The sequence below is a fragment of the Myotis daubentonii genome, chromosome 3 (assembly GCF_963259705.1).
Source record: "Myotis daubentonii chromosome 3, mMyoDau2.1, whole genome shotgun sequence".
In the NCBI taxonomy this organism is placed as follows: Eukaryota; Metazoa; Chordata; class Mammalia; order Chiroptera; family Vespertilionidae; genus Myotis; species Myotis daubentonii.
Genome location: NC_081842.1, coordinates 199,620,812 through 199,643,302, shown reverse-complemented (window position 1 = coordinate 199,643,302; position 22,491 = coordinate 199,620,812). Strand labels below are relative to the sequence as shown.

General features: G+C 41.1%; 1 protein-coding gene across 4 annotated transcripts in view; it reads right to left on the bottom strand.

The window, feature by feature from the left end:
- Positions 1–13,059: 13,059 nt before the first annotated feature.
- Positions 13,060–22,491, bottom strand: part of PTP4A2 (protein tyrosine phosphatase 4A2) — a 32,502-nt gene continuing 23,070 nt past the window's right edge. For 2 of the 4 annotated variants that reach the window (XM_059690388.1, XM_059690389.1), the window contains exons 4-6: positions 17,906–18,036; positions 16,590–16,664; positions 13,060–15,614 (exon numbers count right to left, since the gene is read on the bottom strand). In XM_059690388.1, the coding sequence (XP_059546371.1) occupies positions 15,485–15,614; positions 16,590–16,664; positions 17,906–18,036 (336 nt within the window). In that variant the 3' untranslated portion in view covers positions 13,060–15,484. Of the gene's footprint in view, positions 15,615–15,970; positions 16,042–16,589; positions 16,665–17,905; positions 18,037–22,491 lie in introns of all 4 variants that reach the window. The other 2 variants (XM_059690392.1, XM_059690391.1) reach the window with 2 other exon arrangements.

Genomic DNA, 22,491 nt, shown 5'->3' with positions numbered 1-22,491 from the left:
AGGAACTTGAACCCAGAAAGTTTACTCCAAAATTCATATTGTCTAAAGCACTGCATCACATCGACTTTAGGTAGGTTTTCTGTGAATTTTATTTCAGGATAGAAGAGGAACAGGACTCTGTGGTTGGAGCGTCAGCCCATGGATTGAAGAATCTCGGGTTCAGTTCTGGTCAAGGGCATGTATCTCGGTTGCAGGCTCGATCCCAGCACGCAGGAGGCAACCAGTCGATATGTCTCTCTCACATCGATGTTTCTCTCTATCTCTCCCTCTCCCTTCCAGTCTAAAACTCAATGGAAAAAATATCCTCAGGTAAGGACTGATTAAATATATGTATATCTCACAATACCCAAATCTAGTGAAGACACAATCAGGCTCTCTCAAACATTGTTGGTGGGAGGGCAGTGAGGGGCTCCTTCCCAATAAAAATTCAGCAATATACCACACATCATTCTTCGACTGACTTCACTTCAGAAAATCCTCCATAAGGAGATATTTCTTTTTTTGTGATAAACAATACATTCCATGAAATTTAGCATTTTAAAATGTGCAATTCAGTAGCATTTAGTACATTCACAATATTGTGCAACCGGCACCACTATCTAGTTCCAGAACATTTCATCACCCCAAAAGGAAACATCGTTTCCATTAGTCACTCCCCGGCTCCCTTCTGCCCCAGCCTCTGGCAGCCACTAATCTGCTTTCTGTCTCTATGAGTTTATCTCTTCTGGATATTTCCTGAAAATGGAATCCTACAACATGCGACCTTCTGTGCCCAGCTCCTTTCTCTCAGAATAAGGTTTTTAAGGTTAATCCATGTTGTAGCATGTATCACTACTTCATTCCTTGTTTTGTTTTAATTATTTTGTTGAGGTAAAGTTCACATAACATTAAAAGTAAGCATTTTCAAGTATACAATTCAATGTCATTTATCACCTTCACAATATTGTGCAATTACCATTCTATCTAGTTCCAAAACATTTGCCATCACCCCAAAATGAAACCTGTGCCCATTAAACAGTTAATTCTCATTCTCCCCTCCCCCTAGTCCCTGGCAACCATCAGTTTCCTTGTCTCTATGGACATATGTATTCTGATATCTCATATAAATGGAATTAAATATTATGTGACTGTTTTGTCTAACCTCTTTCACTTAACATGATTTTTCATGGTTCACCACATTGTAGTATGTATCAGTACTTCATACCTTTTTATGGTTGAATGTTATTTCAACATATGGATGTACCACATTTTGTTTATCCATTCTGCCATTGATGAACATGTGGGTTATTTCTATCTTTTGGTTGTTATCTTTTGGTTGTGCTGCTATGGATATTTGCGTATAAATTTGGGGGGGGTTATTTTAGTATATACCCAATGGTAGTGCTAGATCATATGAAATTCTATGTATAAGCCATAGAGAAACCGCCAAACTGTTTCTCCACAGTGGCTGCACCGTTTACCATTTTACATTCCCAAAAGCAATGTTCCAATTTTTCTATCTCCACATCCCCCCAGCATTTGTGTACGAGTTGTTTCTGGTCAATCTAGTGAGTATGAAGTGGTATGTCACTGTGATTTTGATTTGCATTCTCCTAATGACAATGAGCATCTTTTCATGTGTTTGTTGTCTATCTTCTTTGGAGAAATGTCCATTCAATCTTTTGTCCATTTTTTAAATTGGGTTGTTTGTCTTTTGCTGTTGGGTTGTGCCTAAAGAAATCATTTTAAATTTTAAAAAGTATTTACACATAAAACTATTCATCACATATTATTTATAATAGTGAAAAGATAAAACATGACACTTATGTCTAACAATGAGATCCAAAGACAGTCCCTGTCCTCACAGGCACTCTGTCTTGTCAGCGAGGCACAAGAAAAGCAATGGATTCAGTAAGCCCCAAGCTCAGGGTGCACACAGGTCGCCAAGGAGCTCAGAGAAGGGCGGACAGATGTCAGGGGAGTCTCCCAGGCCGGTGAAGAAACGTGAGGATAAGTATGCAAGGCAGAAGGAATGGCCTTGCCCAGAGCTGTGAAGGAGAATGACGCCCTCGGGGAACTACGACCAGTTTTTGGCTGTGGTTAAGGTTCAGTGTGGAGAGGGGGAAGAAGCTGGAGCACGGGGGGTCTTTGGGGCTAAACCTTTACCTGAAAGCTCAGGGGCTACAGAAGCAGGTGACATCACCAACTTTACGTTTTGGAAAGAGCCCTCTGATAGCCACATAGAAGGTGAGCAGTGGTGGGGCCAGACTACAGTCTAGTCAGGAGGTGTAACAAGACAGAATGAACTAGCACAGGGAGAGAGAAGAGAAGGTCAGGGATCAGACATAATCCCTGTATCATAGTTCCTGCCTGTTATGGTTTGGCCTGTGTTCCCCACCCTCAAAAAAACCGGTATGTTGAAGTCTTAACCCCCAGTACCTCAGAATGTGACCTTATTTGGAAATAGGGTCATTAGCTAAGATAAGTTCACACTGGAGCAGGGTGGCCCCCTCCTCCAATATGACTGGTGTCCTTATAAGACAGACATGTGAAGACAGAGACACACAGGGAGAATGCCCTGTGGGGACGAAGGCAAAACATGGAGTGATGCAGCTGCAAGCCAAGGAATGCCAAAGATTGCCAACAAACCAGCCAAAGATAGGAATAGGCAAGGGAAGATTCTCCTAAAAGTTTCAGAGGGATTAAATACAGTCATTATTTGAAACTTACAATTAAATAAATTATATTTAAAGACAAAGATCATAAGTTCTTATAACTCATCACTTCCTAATTATTTTACTATTATCTGTGCTATTATCTTTCTCTCTAGTGCTTTTTTCCTTTTCTATTATTATTTTTAATTGAATTTATTGGGGTGATATAGGTTAATAAATTTATATAGGTTTCAGGTGTACAATTCTATAGTACCTCATCTGTATATTGTGTTGTGTGTTCACTATCCCAAGTCAAGTCTCCTTCCATCACCATTTACACCCCTTTACCTGCTTCTACCTCCCCCCACCGCCATCTGTGCTATTATTTATTGTCTTTGTAGGTGGAAATATTGTAATTGTGTGCCACAGCACATTTCTTCCCAACTCTATGTTCAGTAATGTCAATTGACAGCTTGAAACTGGCCATGGCAGGAGGATGTATACCATGGAAATTGGCAAATGCTACAAACCAGAGCTTGATTTACTGTTTTGTTGACTGTCCACACTTGAGAAAGTAATGGAGAAAATGTTAGTAACGCATATTAAACTTAAAATTGCATCATGCCTGTAGCCATTACATGATAAACAGCACCAAAAAAAATGAGGAAACAGTGTTCTGGTATTCAAAAACTATTATCCAATTCTGCAAAGAAGTCACTCATGGATAAATGAGTCAAGTTCTAACTGAAGTCTTCCTTGTTTTACTTTCGAGTCTTTACCATAAAGGAAAATATCAATCAACATTTATATTGGGTTTGTCAATTGCAAATGTAAGATGGCTAGGATATAAGAGTTTGGCAAAAATCAACAAAAGCATTCTGTAAGAATCAATTGGCTACATGGAATTTACAATAGAGTAATGCACATTTTATTATTTTTAAATTGTATGTTACTCATCCTTTTTATCAGTGAAATTTATAGTACACTAATATATGGGTATGTGTAAGTATATAAACACACAGACATACACACATAATTGTTTTCGCCCAGACATTGTTCAACTTCCTGACTACATCAGAGCAGAGCAGTCACTCTCATGGGAATGGGTCATTGGGGTTAAGGTAATAAAGGCCTTCAAAGCTGAGGGGCTAGAAGAGGCACTGAGTTTGCCCAGGAAGAGGGAATGACTACGGGTGGGCCTTCAAGGCCCAAGGAACTACATGCATTGAGTGATGGGGAGGATGGCAGAGGGCAGCAGCAATAAAGGACAGTGGTTGTAACAGCCTGACGATAACTGTCTCAAGCTGGTATCACCCAAGGATAGAAGAGCAATGGTCTGGCTGTGGCCCTGGAGAGCTGACTCCTCATCTCCCATTGGCTTTTGTGGTACCAGGGTGATGGGACAATGAGTAGCCTCCATATCTGAGGCCAGAAAAAGCAGTGTCCTCTGGGGAGAAGTTGGTTTCAGTTCACAAGGACAGCTCCCACATAGTGAATGCAAGGGGAGTGTAGAGCAGTGACGTGATCAGAGCTTCTAAGTTAGACATTTTAGGCTAGAATTCTGGCTCTGCCACTTACTGGAGGTGTGATACTGGGCAAGCTACTTACGCATTTCTGAGCTTTCCTGTCCTAATCCACCTACCACTCTAAAGATAATATAGTTAAGACACTAAGCACAGTGCTTAGCACATTGTAAACATTCAATAAATTGTCAATACTGCTGTGACACATTAGTGAAAAAGCAAGATACATAATCCTATAACTACAATTATACCTGGGGGTGAGGAGCAAAGGGGAAAGGAATCTATATATATAAAAAGCCAACGACCCTCAATGACTGGTTGCTATGACACCCACTGTGGCCAGCGAACTCTCCCGATCAGGGGGCATGGCCCACGGCCAATCGCCTGTGGCCCCTCCCCTCAACCAGCTCCACCCCTGATTGGCCACCCACCCCAATCAGGGGCGGGGCCCGCCAGCCAATCACCCTCAGCCCCTCTCCCCAGCCAGCCCAGCCCTGATCAGGCCCAATTGGGGGGGCCAGCCGGCCAACCTCCCACTGTCTCCTCCTACCCCCCCCCACCCTGCCCCCGACAGGCCCGGCTCCAATCTGTCCCAGTTGGGGCCAGGCCGGCTGGACCCCACCCATGCATGAATTCATGCACTGGGCCTCTAGTACATAATAATATTAATAACAATTGTCCCGGGATGACAGACCAATGAGGGATTTTTCTTCACCTCCTCTGTATTTCCCAAAACATCTACAACAATCCTATTTTTTATTTCATTCTGAAAAAAAAAAAAAAGTATTTTTTAAAGCAAGGATTATGCATAAGAAAGAAAATCTTCATTAAAAACATTTAAAAAGACCAGTGTTGTCTCTAGGCATTAGAAAATAAAGTCTTGTGTGGTAAACACAGGCCTCTCACACAGGCAAATTATTGCAAAAGACAGAAAAAACACATGCAGAATTAAGCATTTCCAAGTCACCCTGTTTTACTACTGAAAACATTGATAAGTTCAAAGGCTGTCTTCTCTTCTCTATTGCATCTCATCCTCTGACTTCTACATTTCAAGAGGACTGGTAATGATGAATAAAGGTGCGATACATTCATCTAAACACCTAACATTCAAGTCTTTTATTTATGCAATTCATTAAAATTTTACCTGTTATCAATCTTAGGGTTCCAGGTGTTAATGGCAACTCTAAATGAAAGTCAAATGTAATCATTTGCATAAAAGCATTAGAAGATGATTAATTGGTATTTTCATGCAGCAGTGATCTATTCTGCACTCCTAGAGCTGAAAAATTTTTTCACTAAAAACATTTACCTACATGAACCCTTATGAAGTTGCAAAATGTTCTTGTTTTTCATGTACTCAGCTACACTGACAACATCTTCATTTGGGGGGCGTATTTCCTAGTTCCTGATTTTAAAAGGCATTACAGTTGGGCATTCTAGAAAATGAGGCTGAGTTCCACGCCTTTCCTTGTGTTCTGTTCCAACAGGACAGTAGAGATGAAATCGACTGGTGTTAACAAATTCCCATTTGTATATTTTAGCATGATATGAAAAATATACTCCAATTTCAAGGGACCTACGCTTGAGTTGCCCTAAAAAAGTAAGTCACGGGGCTTAGGTAGAGAAGTGATTTATCTGTGCTGAATAAAAGCTGCAGCACTGGCAGCTCCGATCCAGTGATGATGGCTAAAGCATGCGCAGGCAGGTTCCCGAAAGCCTTGCAGGAATTTAGGCCACATGTTAATGCACTAAAGATAAAATCAATTTGAAAATTTCTTAAATCAAATACCAATCCTGGAGTAATACTCTATGTGCAGGAGAACCAGCCAGCAGTAATAGGGAGCCAATTATAAGCCATAAACCACTCTGCTCAGATGACCTGGTTTGTTACTGGTAGGGCCCATTACACACAGTTTGCACAAGTTAAATCCACTTGTAACCGGACAAACAATGGGTCCGTGCTGCTGCCGTCACTAGTCGAGCCAATGAAGCAGAGACAGGGTTGAATCATATATGAGTGTTTGTTCCAGTACTGCCAGCAGCATGGGAGAGCAGCAGGTCAGCCACAGAAATCTGCTCTGCTCCCCACCAGGAGCCAGTTGCTTATATAGTAAAAGTACGAAGAAAAAGTAGGCAAAAGGGCAATTTACTGATATGCAAAAGGACTAGGGGTCTTTAAAGGGCTGAGTGATACGCAAGGGTTGGGGTTACCTTGGGAAATGGGCAGTTAACAGGTGAGCAGGCTGGAGTTCTGCAAAGGCCTGCAGGTGTGCAAAAAGGGCTGGGGACCTTCAAAGGGCTGGCGACTCTGGTTTCTGCAGCAAAGTTGTTAATCTTTCCATGATAACAGGCAGCGCCAAATGGGGAGGAAGGGCTGCTTCTCCATGTCAGCTCCAGCCAGGGTAGAATGTGCCTTCTTTAATCAGAATAAAACAATCAGGGTGAATAGGGCATGATTCATATTTCTTACAATACTAGCTGGTTCCCCAAATTCTATTGCTGCCCCCTTTCACGCTGACTAGACAGAACTGTTATACACAGGCATGTATACACTCCCCACACACACACTCAACATAGAGATGCAGCTCAATTAACAGGGACTCCTACTGTGTGCAAAAAACCCACAACCACATCCTGAACATAACATCTTTCCATTATACTATTGCCATACAGCTGAGCAGGTAAGTGCCGATTTTAGAATCAAATGGGCCCAGATTCCAACACTAGCCCGGCCACCTACTTATTTCATTTCTGTTTCCTCCTCTATAAAATGGGGATAGCGAGGAGAAGCCAGTGAAGATTAAATAAGATAATAAGGCAATAATAAAATTCTGAGCACAGCCTTACTCGGCACATTTTGGCTAATGTTAGCCTCTTGTTTCTCCATCTTCCTGACAGCCCTGACCCCTGAACAGCAAAGGAGACAGAGGCATCACATTGTCACACTTGCCAGTGAACTCCCCCAGGGTGGTTGCAAGGTTGCAAGCAGTGAGGTATTCTCATTGCTTTCATTTGCATTGTGTGATCTTTCCCCACACTGACCAGATATCCCCATTGTGGTAAATTAACCCCTTGAAATGCCAATACAGATCTACTGGCCACCTTTTCATGTAACCTGGGCTCTGGTGGCTAAAAGGAAAGTCTTCTACCGCTTCCTCTGTTGCTCCCTTAGTTGAGGCCCCAACGCTTCTGTGCTTGCTTACTGCAAGCCTTCATCAGCCCACCATCCTTTCAGCCTCTGCTCTCTCCAATTCATTCTGATTCACTCCACTGATGTTTATGGCATGCCTAGCACAAATCAGGCACTCAGTTGGCACAACTGGTATGACATCTAATTTAAGGAGCTTCTTGAACAGCCAAAGCGAGTGCCAGAAGGGCAGCTTTGCGAACACAGATCTGACCATATAGCTCTGGCGTTTCCCCATTGCCCAAAGCAGAGACTGCCAACTCGAGATCCTGATGCAGAATGGCCTTGGTGTGCCTGGACATAGACAGTTTGAATAAATCACAGTTAACTCTGATGTTTCCTCTTGATTGAGATAAACTTTCAAATTTCTTGCTAAGATACATAATATCCTCTGCAGTATGACTCCAACCTTCCCAGCTGCACCAAATCAATTTGGCCTCTACCTAAATTTCGCCTTCACTCCTTACCACACTCCAGCCCTATGTACCCACTGCTGCTCCCTGACATAGCAAGCTCATCCTTCAAGTTTCTCATACTGTTATGCACACTGATTAGAAAGTGTATTGCCTATTGCTGTAGCTATTCTTTTCCACTTTTATTTATATTTCCACTAGAATTTAAGCCCTACAAGGGTAGACTTGGTCTTATTTACCACTATATCCTTAGTGCCTAGAATAGTGTACAGTATGTGGCAGGTGCTCAAATACTCACCAAATAACTCATCACTCTTCCTATAGGTACTTCAGTCGCAGTACGGAGTAACATGCTATTTGTATAATCCCTTCAAATCAAGGTTCTATTGGTTAAAAAAGTGAATCAAACTGCTTTAAATAAGGGGCAAGGGAAGGGGCAGAGACCACTGAAAGAACTCTAGAAGCATACATCTAGCCAGCCGTGGGCAAACTACGGCCCGTTTGAAATGAATAAAACTAAAAAAAAAAAAGAAGACCGTACCCTTTTATGTAATGACTAGGGGCCCGGTGCACGAAATTCGTGCACTGGGTGTTGGGGGGGGGGTGTGTCCCTCAGCCCAGCCTGCCCCCTCTCACATACTGGGAGCCCTCAGGCGTTGACCCCCATCACCCTCCAATCGCAGGATCGGCCCCTTGCCCAGGCCTGACGCCTCTGACAGAGGTGTCAGGCCTGGGCAGGGGACCCTCATTTCCCCTCATCACCCTCCAATCACCAATCACCGGATCGGCCCCTTGACCAGGCCTGAGGCCTCCGGCAGAGGTGTCAGGCCTGGGCAGGGGACCCCCAGCTCCCCGTGGTTGCAGGCTCCGCCCCTGCCCAGGCCTGACGCCTCTGGCTGAGGCGTCCGGCTCGGGCAGCTGGGACCCGCAGCTGCAGTGGCCCCGCGATCGTGGGCTCCGCTTTAGGCCCAGGCAAGGGACCCCTAGCTCCCGGGACTGCCAGCTTCGACCGTGTCCAGCTCCCATCGCTGGCTCCACCCCTACTTCCTGCTATCACTGGCCAGGGCGGCAAAGGCGCCTGATTCTCCGATCATGGCTGGGGGGCAGGGCAAAGGCGGCCCCAGGGCCGCCTTTGCCCTGCCCCCCGGCTCTTAGCTCCCCCCTGGGTTTCCGATCACTGTCAGTGGCAGGGGGCTTCTTCCTGCTTTCCCTTTTGCCTCCCTGCATTGTGCCTACATATGCAAATTAGCCGCCATCTTGTTGACAGTTAACTGCCAATCATAGTTGGCAGTTAATTTGCATATAGCCCTGATTAGCCAATGAAAAGGGTATCGTCGTACGCCAATTACCACTTTTCTCTTTTATTAGTGTAGATGTTTACTTTGAATTTATATTAGTTCACACAAACACTCCATCCATGCTTTTGTTCCGGCCCTCCGGTCCAGTTTAAGAACCCGTTGTGGCCCTCGAGTCAAAAAGTTTGCCCACCCCTAAAGACCCTCTGGGAAGTGGAACTCAGAATTTGGCTGGAGCTACTCCCGGGCCATAGTCTCTCCATTTTGCTTCCCTAGGCTGCTGCTCCCTCCTCCTCCCTCTGGCATGTCACATATGACTCAACACATGCCCTGACCCTGCTGGCTCCTCACATCCAAGAGTCTCCCTGAGTTGAAACTGAGAATCTGGCCCCTGGTTAGCTTTGGGCCAACTGTATCTCTGACCCAATTAGTTGTGGCCTTGGGGGTAAAGAGGGAGGCACAAGGAAGGAGTGTATAGTATTGTCTCTGAGTCTAATGAGGACCAAACCTGCCCGGCACAAATCCATACCCTCCAGAGAACAAACATGCCATTTCTCCCAAGTGTGCTGGGCTCATTCAACTTCCACTCCCTCATCTTATTTCTTCTGCCTGAAGTTTACTTCCCATACATCACGCTTATTTGTAAGTGTACAATTCAGAGGCATTTAGCACACTCACAGTCATGTAACCACCACCACTATCTAATTCCAAGACATTTTTAACACCCCACAAAGAGACCACATATCCACTAGCAGTCATTCTCCCCACCCCCACCCCAGGAAACCACTAGCCTGTTCAATTCTCTCCAGTATACATCAGAAATTGGACCCCAGCTGACATGGCTCAGTGGGTGAGCCTCAATCTATGAACCAGGAGGTCATTGTTCAATTTCCGATCAGGGCACATGGCTGGGTTGCGGCTCGGTCCCCAGTGTGGGGCATGCAGGAGGCAGCCCATCAATGATTCTCTTATCATTGATGTTTCTATCTCTCCCTCTCCCTTCCTCTCTAAAATCAATACAAATTTATGTATTATATATTTTTAAGAAGTTAGATACTGGACATACTGGAACTGCTGGGTAACCTGACAACTGTTTAACTTTTTGAGAAACTGTCCAATTGTTTTCAAAAGCAGCTCCACCACTCCACATTGCCATCAGCAATGTGTAAGGACTCCAGTTTCCCCACACCCTTGCCAAGACTTACTGTCCATCTGTTTTATTATAGCCATCCTCATGCATGCGAAGTAATTCTCATGCATCAACCTTTTCTACCTCACACTTCAAACTCCAGCTCAAATATGATCACCATGGAACTTCCTAATGTGCTCCAGGGTAGGTTTAACAACTCCCTTCTCCACAGTACAGTCACTTATGCTTCTATTAGTGCCCACTCAGTCAATATTTACTGAGCACAGACTACATGTCAAGCACTATTCTAGGTGAAGATATAGTGAAAAAAAAAAAAAAAAAAAAAAACCTGTGCCCTTGTGGAACTTATTCTGATGGGGGAGAGATGATAAAAAGTCTGTGACAGAGAAAGACAAGTACCTTATTTCACATATGTGGAATCTAATGAACAAAATAAACAAAATATAGATTCATAGATAAATATTCATAGACTGACAGCTGTCAGAGCAGGGGCTGGGTGAAAAAGGTGAAGGAATTAAGCAAAGGGGAAAAAACTCACGGACAGACAACAGTATGGTAATTACCACAGGGAAAAAGGGGTAGGCGAGGTAAAACAGAGTATAAAAGGGGGGATAAATGGTGATAGAAGGAGATTTGACGTGGGGTGGTGAACACAATATACAGATGATGTATTATGGAATTGTACACCTGAAACCTATATAACTTTATTAACCAATGTCACCCTAATGAATTCAATTTAAAAAGTTTTAAGTCTGAAATGATGGTGCTATGAAGGAAACTAAAGCATAGCAGGGTGACAGAACATGCAAAAATCTGTACTAGTTTTCTATTGCTGCTGTAATAAATTAACATTTTTGGTTAGTGCGTAAAACAGACTTACTATCCCACAGTTCTGTAGAAGTCCCACGTGGGACTAAAATGAAGGTATTGGCAGGCAGAATTCCTTTTTGGAGGCTCTAGGGAAGAATATTTCCTTCATTTTTCCAGGTTCTAGAGGCGCCTTCCTCTATCTTCCAAAGTCAGCAACACTGTACCACTCCAACCACTCTTCCCTAGTCATATCTCCTGACCTCAGCCAGGCAAGATTCTCTGCTTTTAAGGACCCATGCGATTATCTCAGGCCCACTCAGATAACCCAGGATAATCTCCCATCTCAAGGTTCTCAACATAGTGACAGCCACAAAGTCCCTTTTGCCATGGAAGATATAGTTACAGACCCCAGAGATTAAAAATGTAAACACCTTGGGGGGTGGGGGGCCTTATTCTGCCTACACAGTAAATGAACAAATGAGTGATCAATTGCCATATGCTGATATGTCAAAAACAAAATAAGGATTGAGAACTGACCGTTGAATTAAGTATCATGGAGGTTCTGGTGACCTTTACATAGGCAGTTTCAGTGGAGTCAAAATCCTCATTCAAAGTGGGTTCAAAAGAGAAAAGTAGAGTGGATAACTGAGTTTTGCTATAAAGACAAGAGAAAGGGGATGGTATCTGAAAGGACTGATGTGGGTGAAACATGGAATAAATAGCATGTCTATAGGCTGATGGGACTGACCTAGTAGAGGGAAATGAACAGGACAGAAGGAAGAACAGCTAAATCTGGGCCCACTGAGTAAAAAGGGGGTTGGAATCTAGTACAAGTAGAAGAGCCTGCCCTACAACTGGAGGAAAGGCAGAGCATAAAAGCAGATATAGATGGGTGAGTAGATGTGATGGTAGGAGCCTATGGACATTTTCTTGTTTCTATTCTTTTTTTTAAAAATGTCATAAGCTGAGAGAAATTGGGAAAATGTAAGCTTTCAAGGAGCATGAAAATATGAGACAGAAATGTAGTAGGACTGACAGATGGTACAAAGGTCTACTTTAAACACAGAGGTCATGCCCTGGCCTGTTTGGCTAAGTGGATAGAGCATCAGCCTGTGGACTGAAGAGTCCCAGGTTCAATTCCTGTCAAGGGCATATGCCTGGGTTGTGGGCTGGATCCCCAGTAGTGGGCATGCAGAAGGCAGCCGATCAGATTCTCATCACTGATGTTTCTCTCTCCCCCCCTTTCCCTTCCTCTCTGAAATCAGTAAAATAAAAATTAAAAAACAACAGAGGTCATGACTTTAGCCAGCAAGTTCAGTTGCACAAGAGCATAAGTGCAGAGGTGGCATATTAAACCAAAAAGTGAGTTGAGCCAGGCAAGTCCATATAATGAAACAAGAGATGGGGCAATCTGTGTAGCCAAAAGTGACTAACTAACCATGGGACACTGAATCTAAGCTGGATAATGGACATGAACTGGAAAATTAAGAACAGGTGAATGGGTCAATGAATTATAAGTCACACAGTACTGTAATCACTCGCTCTGTTTATGTCTACATAGCTAACTCCTCTTCTAGACAGGTACTCCAAAGTGGAATGTCTTTTATTTTCATTCTTGGTACTTGAACATGTAAGTTCGTTATCTAAATGGATGGATGAAATGCTTACCAATGGTATAAGGGAAATTGCCTACCTCCAATCCTATGATTATATAGATTTTCTCCTCCCTCAGTTCTTTAAGAGTTCAAGTAAAAAGTTGCAATGCTTCATCAAAACCTATGGTATAAACAAAGTCCTTTGCAATGAGACAAGATGCTGAATTCCTAGTGTTGTGCCCAAGAACTGAACCAGAAAATGTAGCAGATGTATCCCAGTAAGTTTGCCCTTACTGAACACCTGGGTGGCATGAATCTTTGAAGTTCCCAACCTCTAATTATTTTACCTCCTTGCAGTAATTAGCAGGACCTAAAGCAGACCTTAATAATACCAAGTTTTCTAGGGGAGCAAATGAAACTCAACCTGGAGTGGAGAACAAATGCACAAACAAAGAGCATGTAAAATATGTTTATTGTTCTTTAAAAGGGTTCAGGGTTTGGTTTTAAATCAGGCTGCACACCTTTCATCAGTCTGACATCTCTCTCACCATGTCAAACTGGCTTCAGCTAGCAATACTTCATTAAGTCCAAAAGATTAAAAAAAAACCTTAATTTTGAGGAAGAAAATCCAGTTCTGAGAACAATTAACATTAGTCTGCAATTTAAAACAAAATGAGGGCTAATGTTTCATGTTGCTTTACACACTCTTCTCCTCATACAGAACCAGGAATGTAATTTTCCTAACTCAGGCAGGCACTGATACTGGTGGACACTGCACGCGTTCACGTGTGTGTGCACGCGCACACACACACACACATACGTACACGTACACACACACACACACACACACACACCTATTTTTCTGCCTCTCCCTGTCTCCCCCTCCCCCAAAACAACAAAAATCAGAGCATGTCAAAGGAAAAAGGTTTGGTATGATATTGATCAAAACCCTTGGAGTCAACAGTCTATCTGAACTTAGAGAATATTCTGTTTTGATCTTGAGCCTATATTAAAGGAATCTATTGTCATGTTCTGAAATAAAGAATTTTGGATAGTACCATCATTTTCCACTTAGAAGTCCTAGAAACAATTCCAAAAAGCATTATTTAGTTTTGTTTTCTGGGGTGGCGGAAGAGAGCATCCACAGATTTTCATTTAGTTAAAGAGCTCAAACAACTCCGGCATAGGAGCTAGGTAGTTCACAGAGCCAGCCAACATCTGAGGTATCACCAGTGACAACATCCCCGGTCCATTCCTACTGGCCTAGCTGATCCTAACAAAATGGGAAGTTTATGGTTCTGCATAGCAAATTCCAACAGGACAAGATGACCCTAAACCTTTATTCAAATTCTTAGAAGCAGAGCACTAAGAAGTGTATAATATTTAAATGAACAGTGCAAGAGGCTCTGATGGTGTCCTTCAACTTGCTTTGTCAATACAGCCTGGTCACAACTGCTTTCCACAAAAGAGCAGAACAATGGTTTTCTAGATCAGCACATTGAACCCCACAAAGAATCAGCAAAAATGACAACAGCAATTTCACTAGCAACACAGTCCTTTCGCTACTGGTTGGGCTGCTTTACATCTCCCCTACCCTGTTAGGCCTGTGGACACATCCTCACTAGGCATTGTTGGTTTTATCTCATAAAGAACCTAGTAAGAAAATAACAAGGCAATCAGTGGTTAAACTGAGCTGTACATACAGGGGGCAGTTTGGAAAATACCCGTAACAGGCATTTTCTCAAGTCCAAAATATTGTGTCTTTGCTGCTATTCCATTACCTGTTCCTGAAAATTCAGAGTACAAGTAAGTCCTAAAATAAAAAATTTTAACTACCAGCATTCTCTGACATCATTAGACAGAAAAGCAGAGTAATGCTACATACAACCCACAGTTCTACAAGGTGTAGAAAGTGTGCTCTCTGGACACATCTTTAGCGATGAACTGGAGTACTCCCCTTCAGAAATCAAATGTTTCTGGAATACCCACTTAGCTTCATTAGTTGGGAAAGAGAAGAATTCGACTCTCAGCTAAGTTCTTTGAAAAAAGAGACTCCTCTTAAAATGCCATGTCCCCCACTAACTTACCAAAACAAAAACCCAAACAAAAAAAGGCTCTTGGCTACTTTGCCTAATGTTGTATAGAGTTTTCAAGGAAAGAAACTAACATGAACACTCCATCATCAGTAAAAACTAAAAACCACCTGGATCGTATAATATATATATGCCACTGCTTTTTTTTTTTTTTTTTTTTTTTTATGTTTTTTGTTTTTTTCTAAAAGTGCCCAGGTGGGCTTAAGGCTGCCAGACTGCAACGCACATCTACAGCAACAAGGGCTTCTCTTATTCCATCTACAACTAGTATCAGGGGGGAAAGAGGGGTGGGGAAAAGGAAAGAAGAGAGGAAAATTGTAGCCCCCACCCCTTAACCCCAAATAACAAAAAAAGAAATTCCACAACAGGGAGATAGACCTATGTGCCAAGCATAATGGAAGAGTGTGCTCCCCAAAGAGAAGGTTATGCACAGGCTAATGTTCTGCTGGTTTTCCTTAGAGACTTATTTTGAAAAAGTTTAAAAAGACAGGAGATTTTGAAATAATTCAATCCTGGCAGAAATTCAAACTGCAACACTAAGAGCAAAACCATTCTCCACTGAAGTAATCCCTTTTTTCTTTCTCTTTTTCTTTTCTTAAACATTTTATTCATGTTATAGAGGGATTTCTTTTGTTTTTTGTTTTCCAATCATTAGGAGAGTGGTTGAGGAGTACTGAATCCATCACCACTTTGATGACACAGTCAAGATTCCAGATTCACATTTCCAGGTACCAAGAGTTCCCTCTAAATGCCACAATCAAGTCAGCCTTCGTTTATATTTCTTTCTACTGAACACAGCAATGCCCATTGGTATCTCTGAAGCGTAATCGCATCTTAGGTCGGTATTTCTCCAGGTAAAGCAGCTGTTTGGAATTGAATGCTCCCCTTCTTTTTCTGAAAATACAGAATGGCAAACTTTATCGTGTACAAAAAAGAGCTGCCTTATTCACTGAAATGCATTATTTAAGGCCTAAGGCCATTCTAACACCACAAAGCCGAAAATCAACATTTCCCATACAACATCACTTCTTAAGTTTAAATCAGAACTTTCTGTGCCTTCTGAGAAAAATAGACAAATTTTCTTTGCTGACTCTCATTACTCTTGTTAACCATTTAATAAACATCAGAATGATTTATCCCAAGTCATCTAATACACTCTTTACCAATTAGCTTAACATATTTTTCAGATTAGAATTAGTAGCAAGTATTTAGGATGCATGAGTATTTATATGAAGCAGCAGGCACAGATGGCATTTCTTGAAATATGTTACCTTCCTAGAGCTGCTACCATTCACTTCATGCCGTCATTAATAGTCTTTTTCTTTCTTTTTTTCTTTCTCCTCTTTTTTAAAGAAAAGAGGAAAGGCTAAGAAAATAAATGGCAAAAAATTCTGGACAGCAAAATATCATGGCCTATCACTCCAGACTGAGGCCAAGATTCTGTCTGGACACTACCATCCTGATTTTATGCCTAAACAGGTCACTTATGAGTCCCAGATGATTAACTGCTCCTCTACAGATTCTGGTTTGCCTCTTGGTCATAGAAATTGCATTTTAAAGATATTCTGGACATCTATTAAAAGAGACACAAGATCACTGAGACTCTTCTACCTAGCTATTCATTTTAAAGATTCCTAGATAGTCAAGTCATATACTGGACATATTCTACAATGTCCACATTTGCTGCCTAAATTAGACATCCTTTAAATCTGGGAGCTAGTAGTTTTACAAGTCTCTTTATCACTGGCTCTTTTTGATAATCAATCTTCAAACAAACATTAAAGCCAAAGGCAGCAAGTTATTCCAGACTAGGAATGGATACTTTCCATAATTCCTTCCTCTTGTATGACCTTGCTTTATGTGTTTCTGAGTATAAAACTTCATACTTACTGTCTTATAAACTGAACTGCATCTTCATACTTCATTCCACATTCAATCAAAGCAAGTGCAACCAGCACAGGTGCCCTGCAGAGAGAAACTCAATTGTAAATATGCACACATCTTTAGAATTAAATTTTAAAATCCAGATTACATGTTACCAAAACTCTGATTTTTGTTATAAATCAATTTTAATATCATTTCCTTATCAATTACTAAAAAGATGCTAGACTTCAACAAAATCCTTTCCGTGAGCTAGGAGAGAGGGTCAGAAAATTGATAATTAGAATCAGTCTCAATAAAAGTATGTACTAGTATTTTTAAATGTAACAAAGGAAATGAAATTTTTTTTAAAAAGTCAATTATAGGGCACTGACTTTGGACTACCTAAATTAACCCAAGTCAAATTAATAATACTACCTTTGCTCTTCAAGATAAGGACTGAAACTTAGAAACTTTACTAAACTATTAAAAAAAAAAAGGAAAACAACAAACAAAAGGGCTAAGCAGAGGTAAGAACCTGAGTCACCACTACCTGCACTAATGTTTTTTTGTTTGTTTGTTTTTTAAATATATTTTATTGATTTTTTACAGAGAGGAAGGGAGAGGGACAGAGAGTTAGAAACATCGATGAGAGAGGAACATCGATCAGCTGCCTCCTGCACACTCCCCACTGGGAATGTGCCCGCAACCAAGGTACATGCCCTTGACCGGAATCGAACCCGGGACCCCTGAGTCCACAGGCCGACGCTCTATCCGCTGAGCCAAACCGGTCAGGGCTGCACTAATGTTTTGAGTCAAAGTACACATAATAAATTGACCTTTAACCTTCTGTTGATGAGTGTTGCAACACCATTCCATGCAATGCCCAAGGAAAAGGTTTTTTAAAAAAATTAAAATTACTTTTCATTCTCCATTAAACTCCACATCTCCTTTCAGGAGTTTAAGTTCAGCCATCTGCTCTCCACCTTCTAACTTCCCACACATCTCAATCCAAAATTAACCATGTACAGATTTTTTTAATGTTATTGCACATTTCAAAAGCCTGAACCTTTGGTTACTTGGTACAGCAAGAAAAAAAAAAACTGAATTAAGAGTATATTTTTAGCTCAAAGATTAGACAATTGCATTAAGTCATTTTCAGAACAACTGAACCACCACCCAGTAAATCTAGTATGGCATCAGAGAACCAATGAAAACACAAAAAGCAGCTTTTATTATCATTTCCTTTCCTTTCAGGCAATTAAATATTTAGTGTAATAAATGAAAATTTCTACCCAAGTGAAATATTTGATAATGAATTCACAGGCAAAAGGGTAAGAACTTACCTTCCCAATCCCGCAACACAATGCACTGCAACACAGCAACCTGGTTCTTCACGAAATTTGGTTTTTAATAGGTTTAGCCAATCATCCACTATCTGATTAGGGGGTGGTGCACCATCATCAAATGGCCAATCCTGGAAAGAAAAAAATCTTTTATTTAAATTGGTATTTTCTCTAGGATTAACTCCTAATACTGAATAATTGCACAATACAGAGGGCAGGCCTGCTTGAACTAACTATACCATATATACCTATTCTTAATAACGGGATTCTGGTCACTGCTGAAAAATGATCCAAGATAGAAATTCAAGTGTGTCAAACAATTTAGCCTTCTTCAATGAAGTGTAATCAGTGTCTAATTTTATCTTATGGAAATCTCTTATGATAGTGATAAGAAATTAATATTCCTCAAATATTCTGTCTGAAGCAATCTGTAAACAGACATAGAGAAAACTGTAAGCCCAAACAAAGTAAGAGAAGATACACCTGTCGATATGATTTAAAAGTCCACTCTGACAAAGAAGTACATTGAACTGGTATCTTACTGGTCTCTACAAATATTTGTGAGGATTATCCCCCAAACAGTTCTAAGATATAAAGTCTTTTCTTTAGAGAAAGGCTCTTTGATAAAAAATCTCCAATAGTTAGCATACCATAGCAGCAGCATACTATCATCTTTGTGCTTATTTATACATATTTAAAAGCCATGTAGCAAATATTTTTAAAGCTTTGCCTAAATTATACATATCTCATTGAACGAGCAGTGCCACATATTAGGGTCCCTAAGCAAACGGAGACCCCTTTCTTTCAAGTACCCCTTTCTTTTTATATTCATCACTAGAGACCCAGTGCACGAAATCTGTGCGGGGGTGGGTGGGGGGGGCGGCCAGGTTGTCCCTCAGCCCAGCCTGCACCCTCTCCAATCTGGGACCCCTCGGGAGATGTCCGAATGCTGGTTTAGCGGGATCAGACCTAAACCACCAACAAGACATCCCTCTCACAATCTGGGACTGCTGGCTTCTAACCACTTGCCTGCCTGCCTGCCTGCCTGATCGCCCCCTAACCGCCTCTGCCTGCCGGCCTGATTGCCCCCAACTGCTCTCCCCTACTGGTCTGATTGCTCCCTAACTGCTTGCTCCCCCACGCCGGCCTGATCTCACCCCTAACTGCTTGCTCCCCTGCCAGCCTGATTGCCCCTAACCGCCTCTGCCTCGGCCCCTACCACTGTGGCTTTGTCCAGAAGGAAGTTGGATGTCCGGGAGGAAGTCGGACGTCCGGAAGGTGTCTGGTCGACCCGGTCTAATTAGCATATTACCCTTTTATTAGTATAGATATGCATGGGTTGGTCTTAATTAAAAAACAGCCAGGTGATTCTCTTCCTTGCTACCTTGCAAGAGGTCCTAACAAAACAATACAAATCGCTCTGAAGAAGGAGGAAAGGGGACTCACATTTTACATATCCTCTTTTCCATCTAGCTTCAAGGACAGAAATGTAAAAACATTGGAAATTTTTTTTAAACATTAAGACTATTCTAATGAAATTGGATAAAAACACTTTAAGATACTAGAGAAGGAAAAAGAGAAAAGTGACAGAGCATTAAATTGATTCTGCACTCATTATTGGCACCACTAAAACACTTCATGTAGCCCATTAGCCATGACAGTACATTATGTTCGATTTGTCAACTACACCCCATAATTAAAGGGCTGTCAGTGTTATCATTATAAATGTCACTACAGTTTAACTGTAAATAGCTATAAAACCAGTAAGTACTTTAGTTGAGAGTTTACTTCCTCTAATAATACTCCCTAAAATGCACCTAGTTAAGAAACAATAACACAAAGCATGCTTCACTTACTCAGACAAGCAGTAAAGAAATTCCAAGATTAATTTTAAATGTCCTTGTTTTTTCAAGCTTAAGTTGTTAGCCCTGTAATTTTTTCTAATCATAGCTATTTAAAACAAAAGCCTAGATTTAAAGGTCTGGAATAAATCCTGGACCTACCAGCATTTTCTACAAATTAGTTCAAGTTCTTTACTTCATTTCTATAACATAAAAATATTTATCAACATTACTGAGTCAAACAGACTACAGTCAAACCACAGTTCATTTTCTCAACCTGCCATCTGTCAAAACAAATTAATTTCTCATCTAACCAATGGAGAACATACAGTAGACCCCGAGTGGGTGCCTGAAACCGCAGATAGTACAGACCCTATATATACTATGTTTTTTCCTAAATGTACAAACCTATGTTAAATTTTAATTATAAATTAGGCATAGTAAATTATTAACAATAAAATAGAATAATATACTGTAATAAAGGCTATGCAAATATGGTGTCTCTCTCTCTCCAATAATTTTTATATTTTCAGTCCAAACCTATTCCTGAATCTGTGTAATGATCTCTTATTTGTTGGTGTTACTTGTTACTAGGCTTAAGGCTTTCTGGTGCAACATTTGCTGTCAATTGGAACATTTTCTGTTCATGTCTTCCACCCACAAATTTAATGTTGTTTCCATCTTAACTAAGCACTCATACACCAGCTATAACTTTTGCAGTCTGAGGTACACAGCAAAACTAGCATAAATTTCTTTTTCCTTCTTCACACTTTCACAAAGATAGAAGACTCATTCCTACTGTGATCATAGCAACTTCAGCCTACTTTTTTCTTTCCTTATTAAGTGGAGAACTTTCACCTTTTCAGTTAAAGGAAGCATTTTCCAGCTTCTCTTTGGTATATCTGAATTGCCAGTATCACTATTTTTGCACTTTGGATGGGATGAAGCAATACTTCATCATACTACTCAGAATAGCACACAATTTAAAATGTATCAATTGTTTATTTCTGGAACGTTCCATTTAATATTTTAAGACCACAGTTGACCCCACAAAGTAACTGAAACCATGGAAAACAAGACCGCAGATAAGGGGGTCCACTATACTTACAGGGAAAAAAACTTAAAAAGTCAGCCTAGCCCTAACCAGTGTGGCTCAGTGGATAGAGCATCAACCTGCGGACTCAAGGGTCCCAGGTTCGATTCCGGTCAAGGGCATGTACCTTGGTTGCGGGCACATCCCCAGTAGGAGGTGTGCAGGAGGCAGCTGATCGATGTTTCTCTCTCATTGATGTTTCTAACTCTCTATCCCTCTCCCTTCCTCTCTGTAAAAAAATCAATAAAATATTAAAAAAAAAAAAATCAGCCTAGCTTCAAGAAGTAAAATTTGGTTTTGTTTAAACACAGGGCTACATCAGAAGTTAAAGTTTTGTGTGTTTTTTTGTGTGTGTTCTTTTTTATATATATATTCTTTTTTGTTTAAAGTATTACATATGTCCCCTTCCCCCCCCCCCCCCGCAATTGACCCCCTCCAATCCACCCCCCGCCCCCACGGCCTTCAGCACCCTATTTATTGTCTGTGTCCAAGAGTTATGCATACAAGGTCTTTGTTTGATTACCTCCCACCCACCCACCATCCCACACCTTCCCTCTTGAGATTCCGCACTCTGTTCCATGCTTCCATGTCTCTGGATCCCCTCCGATCATCAGTTTGTTACTTAGATTCCAGATATGAGTGCGATCATGTGATACTTGTCTTTCTCTGACTTATTTCGTGTGTGTGTGTGTGTGTGTGTGTGTGTGTGTTTTCTTAAAGACAGGGCTACATTTTACACATGTTTATACTTATCCCCAGTGATTTCCAGCCAGGAGAACTTACAGTCATTTAGGAATGAGAATACAAACAAATTACTACCATGCCATACTACTCAAATACATCTGAATACATAGTATTCTTTAAAAAAATAATGTCTGGCTATTTATTTCTTCTATTTTCACCCAGTGAAGGTGAGGACACTTTATGGATCAGATAGGAGATGACTGCCTTACCAACAGGACATTTATTTTCTTTGCATCAACAGCCTTCCCAACTACTGACCAATGCAATAAAGACTACAAAACTAGCTCTCAATAAAAAGTAAAAATATAACCTGAGACCAATATCTTCTTTATTTTCTGCCTCATCAACTACTAAAAAAATCTCCAGTTCTCAACCTACTTCACTACCTCCCACAATCAAATCAAATAGCTCTAAAACACCTAAGACTACAAGGTCATTTCATTACATGCTCCTGCAATTTAAATAACTATTTAGGGGAAAAGGTATAAAATTTTGCCTAATATGAGGCTCCTGCTTTTTATAATAAAATAGCATATATTGAGGCTAGGGAATATTTTAATTTAAATTAATTTCAATCACTTTTTGTTCAACTATGAAAGAAATCTAATCACACAAAAGCTTAGAAACCTAAAAATGTATCAGAAACTAGGCTGATAACTGTGGAGCAAGATGCCCTCTCCTTCTCCCTTCTTATCCTCTTCTCCCACCCTTTTTGTCCCCTACAAGTTAACTACAAAATATTAAGTAACTAATTTGTACTTGCAAAGTAATAGAATATTTCCATGTGACTTAAGAATGTCTGATGGGGGGGGGGGGGGAGAGAGGATGTCTGATGGAAATTTTGTTTTGTTTTGACTTTGTTAGAGTCAAACTGGTAGCCTGGAAACAAAAGCCAACTATTGCATTAA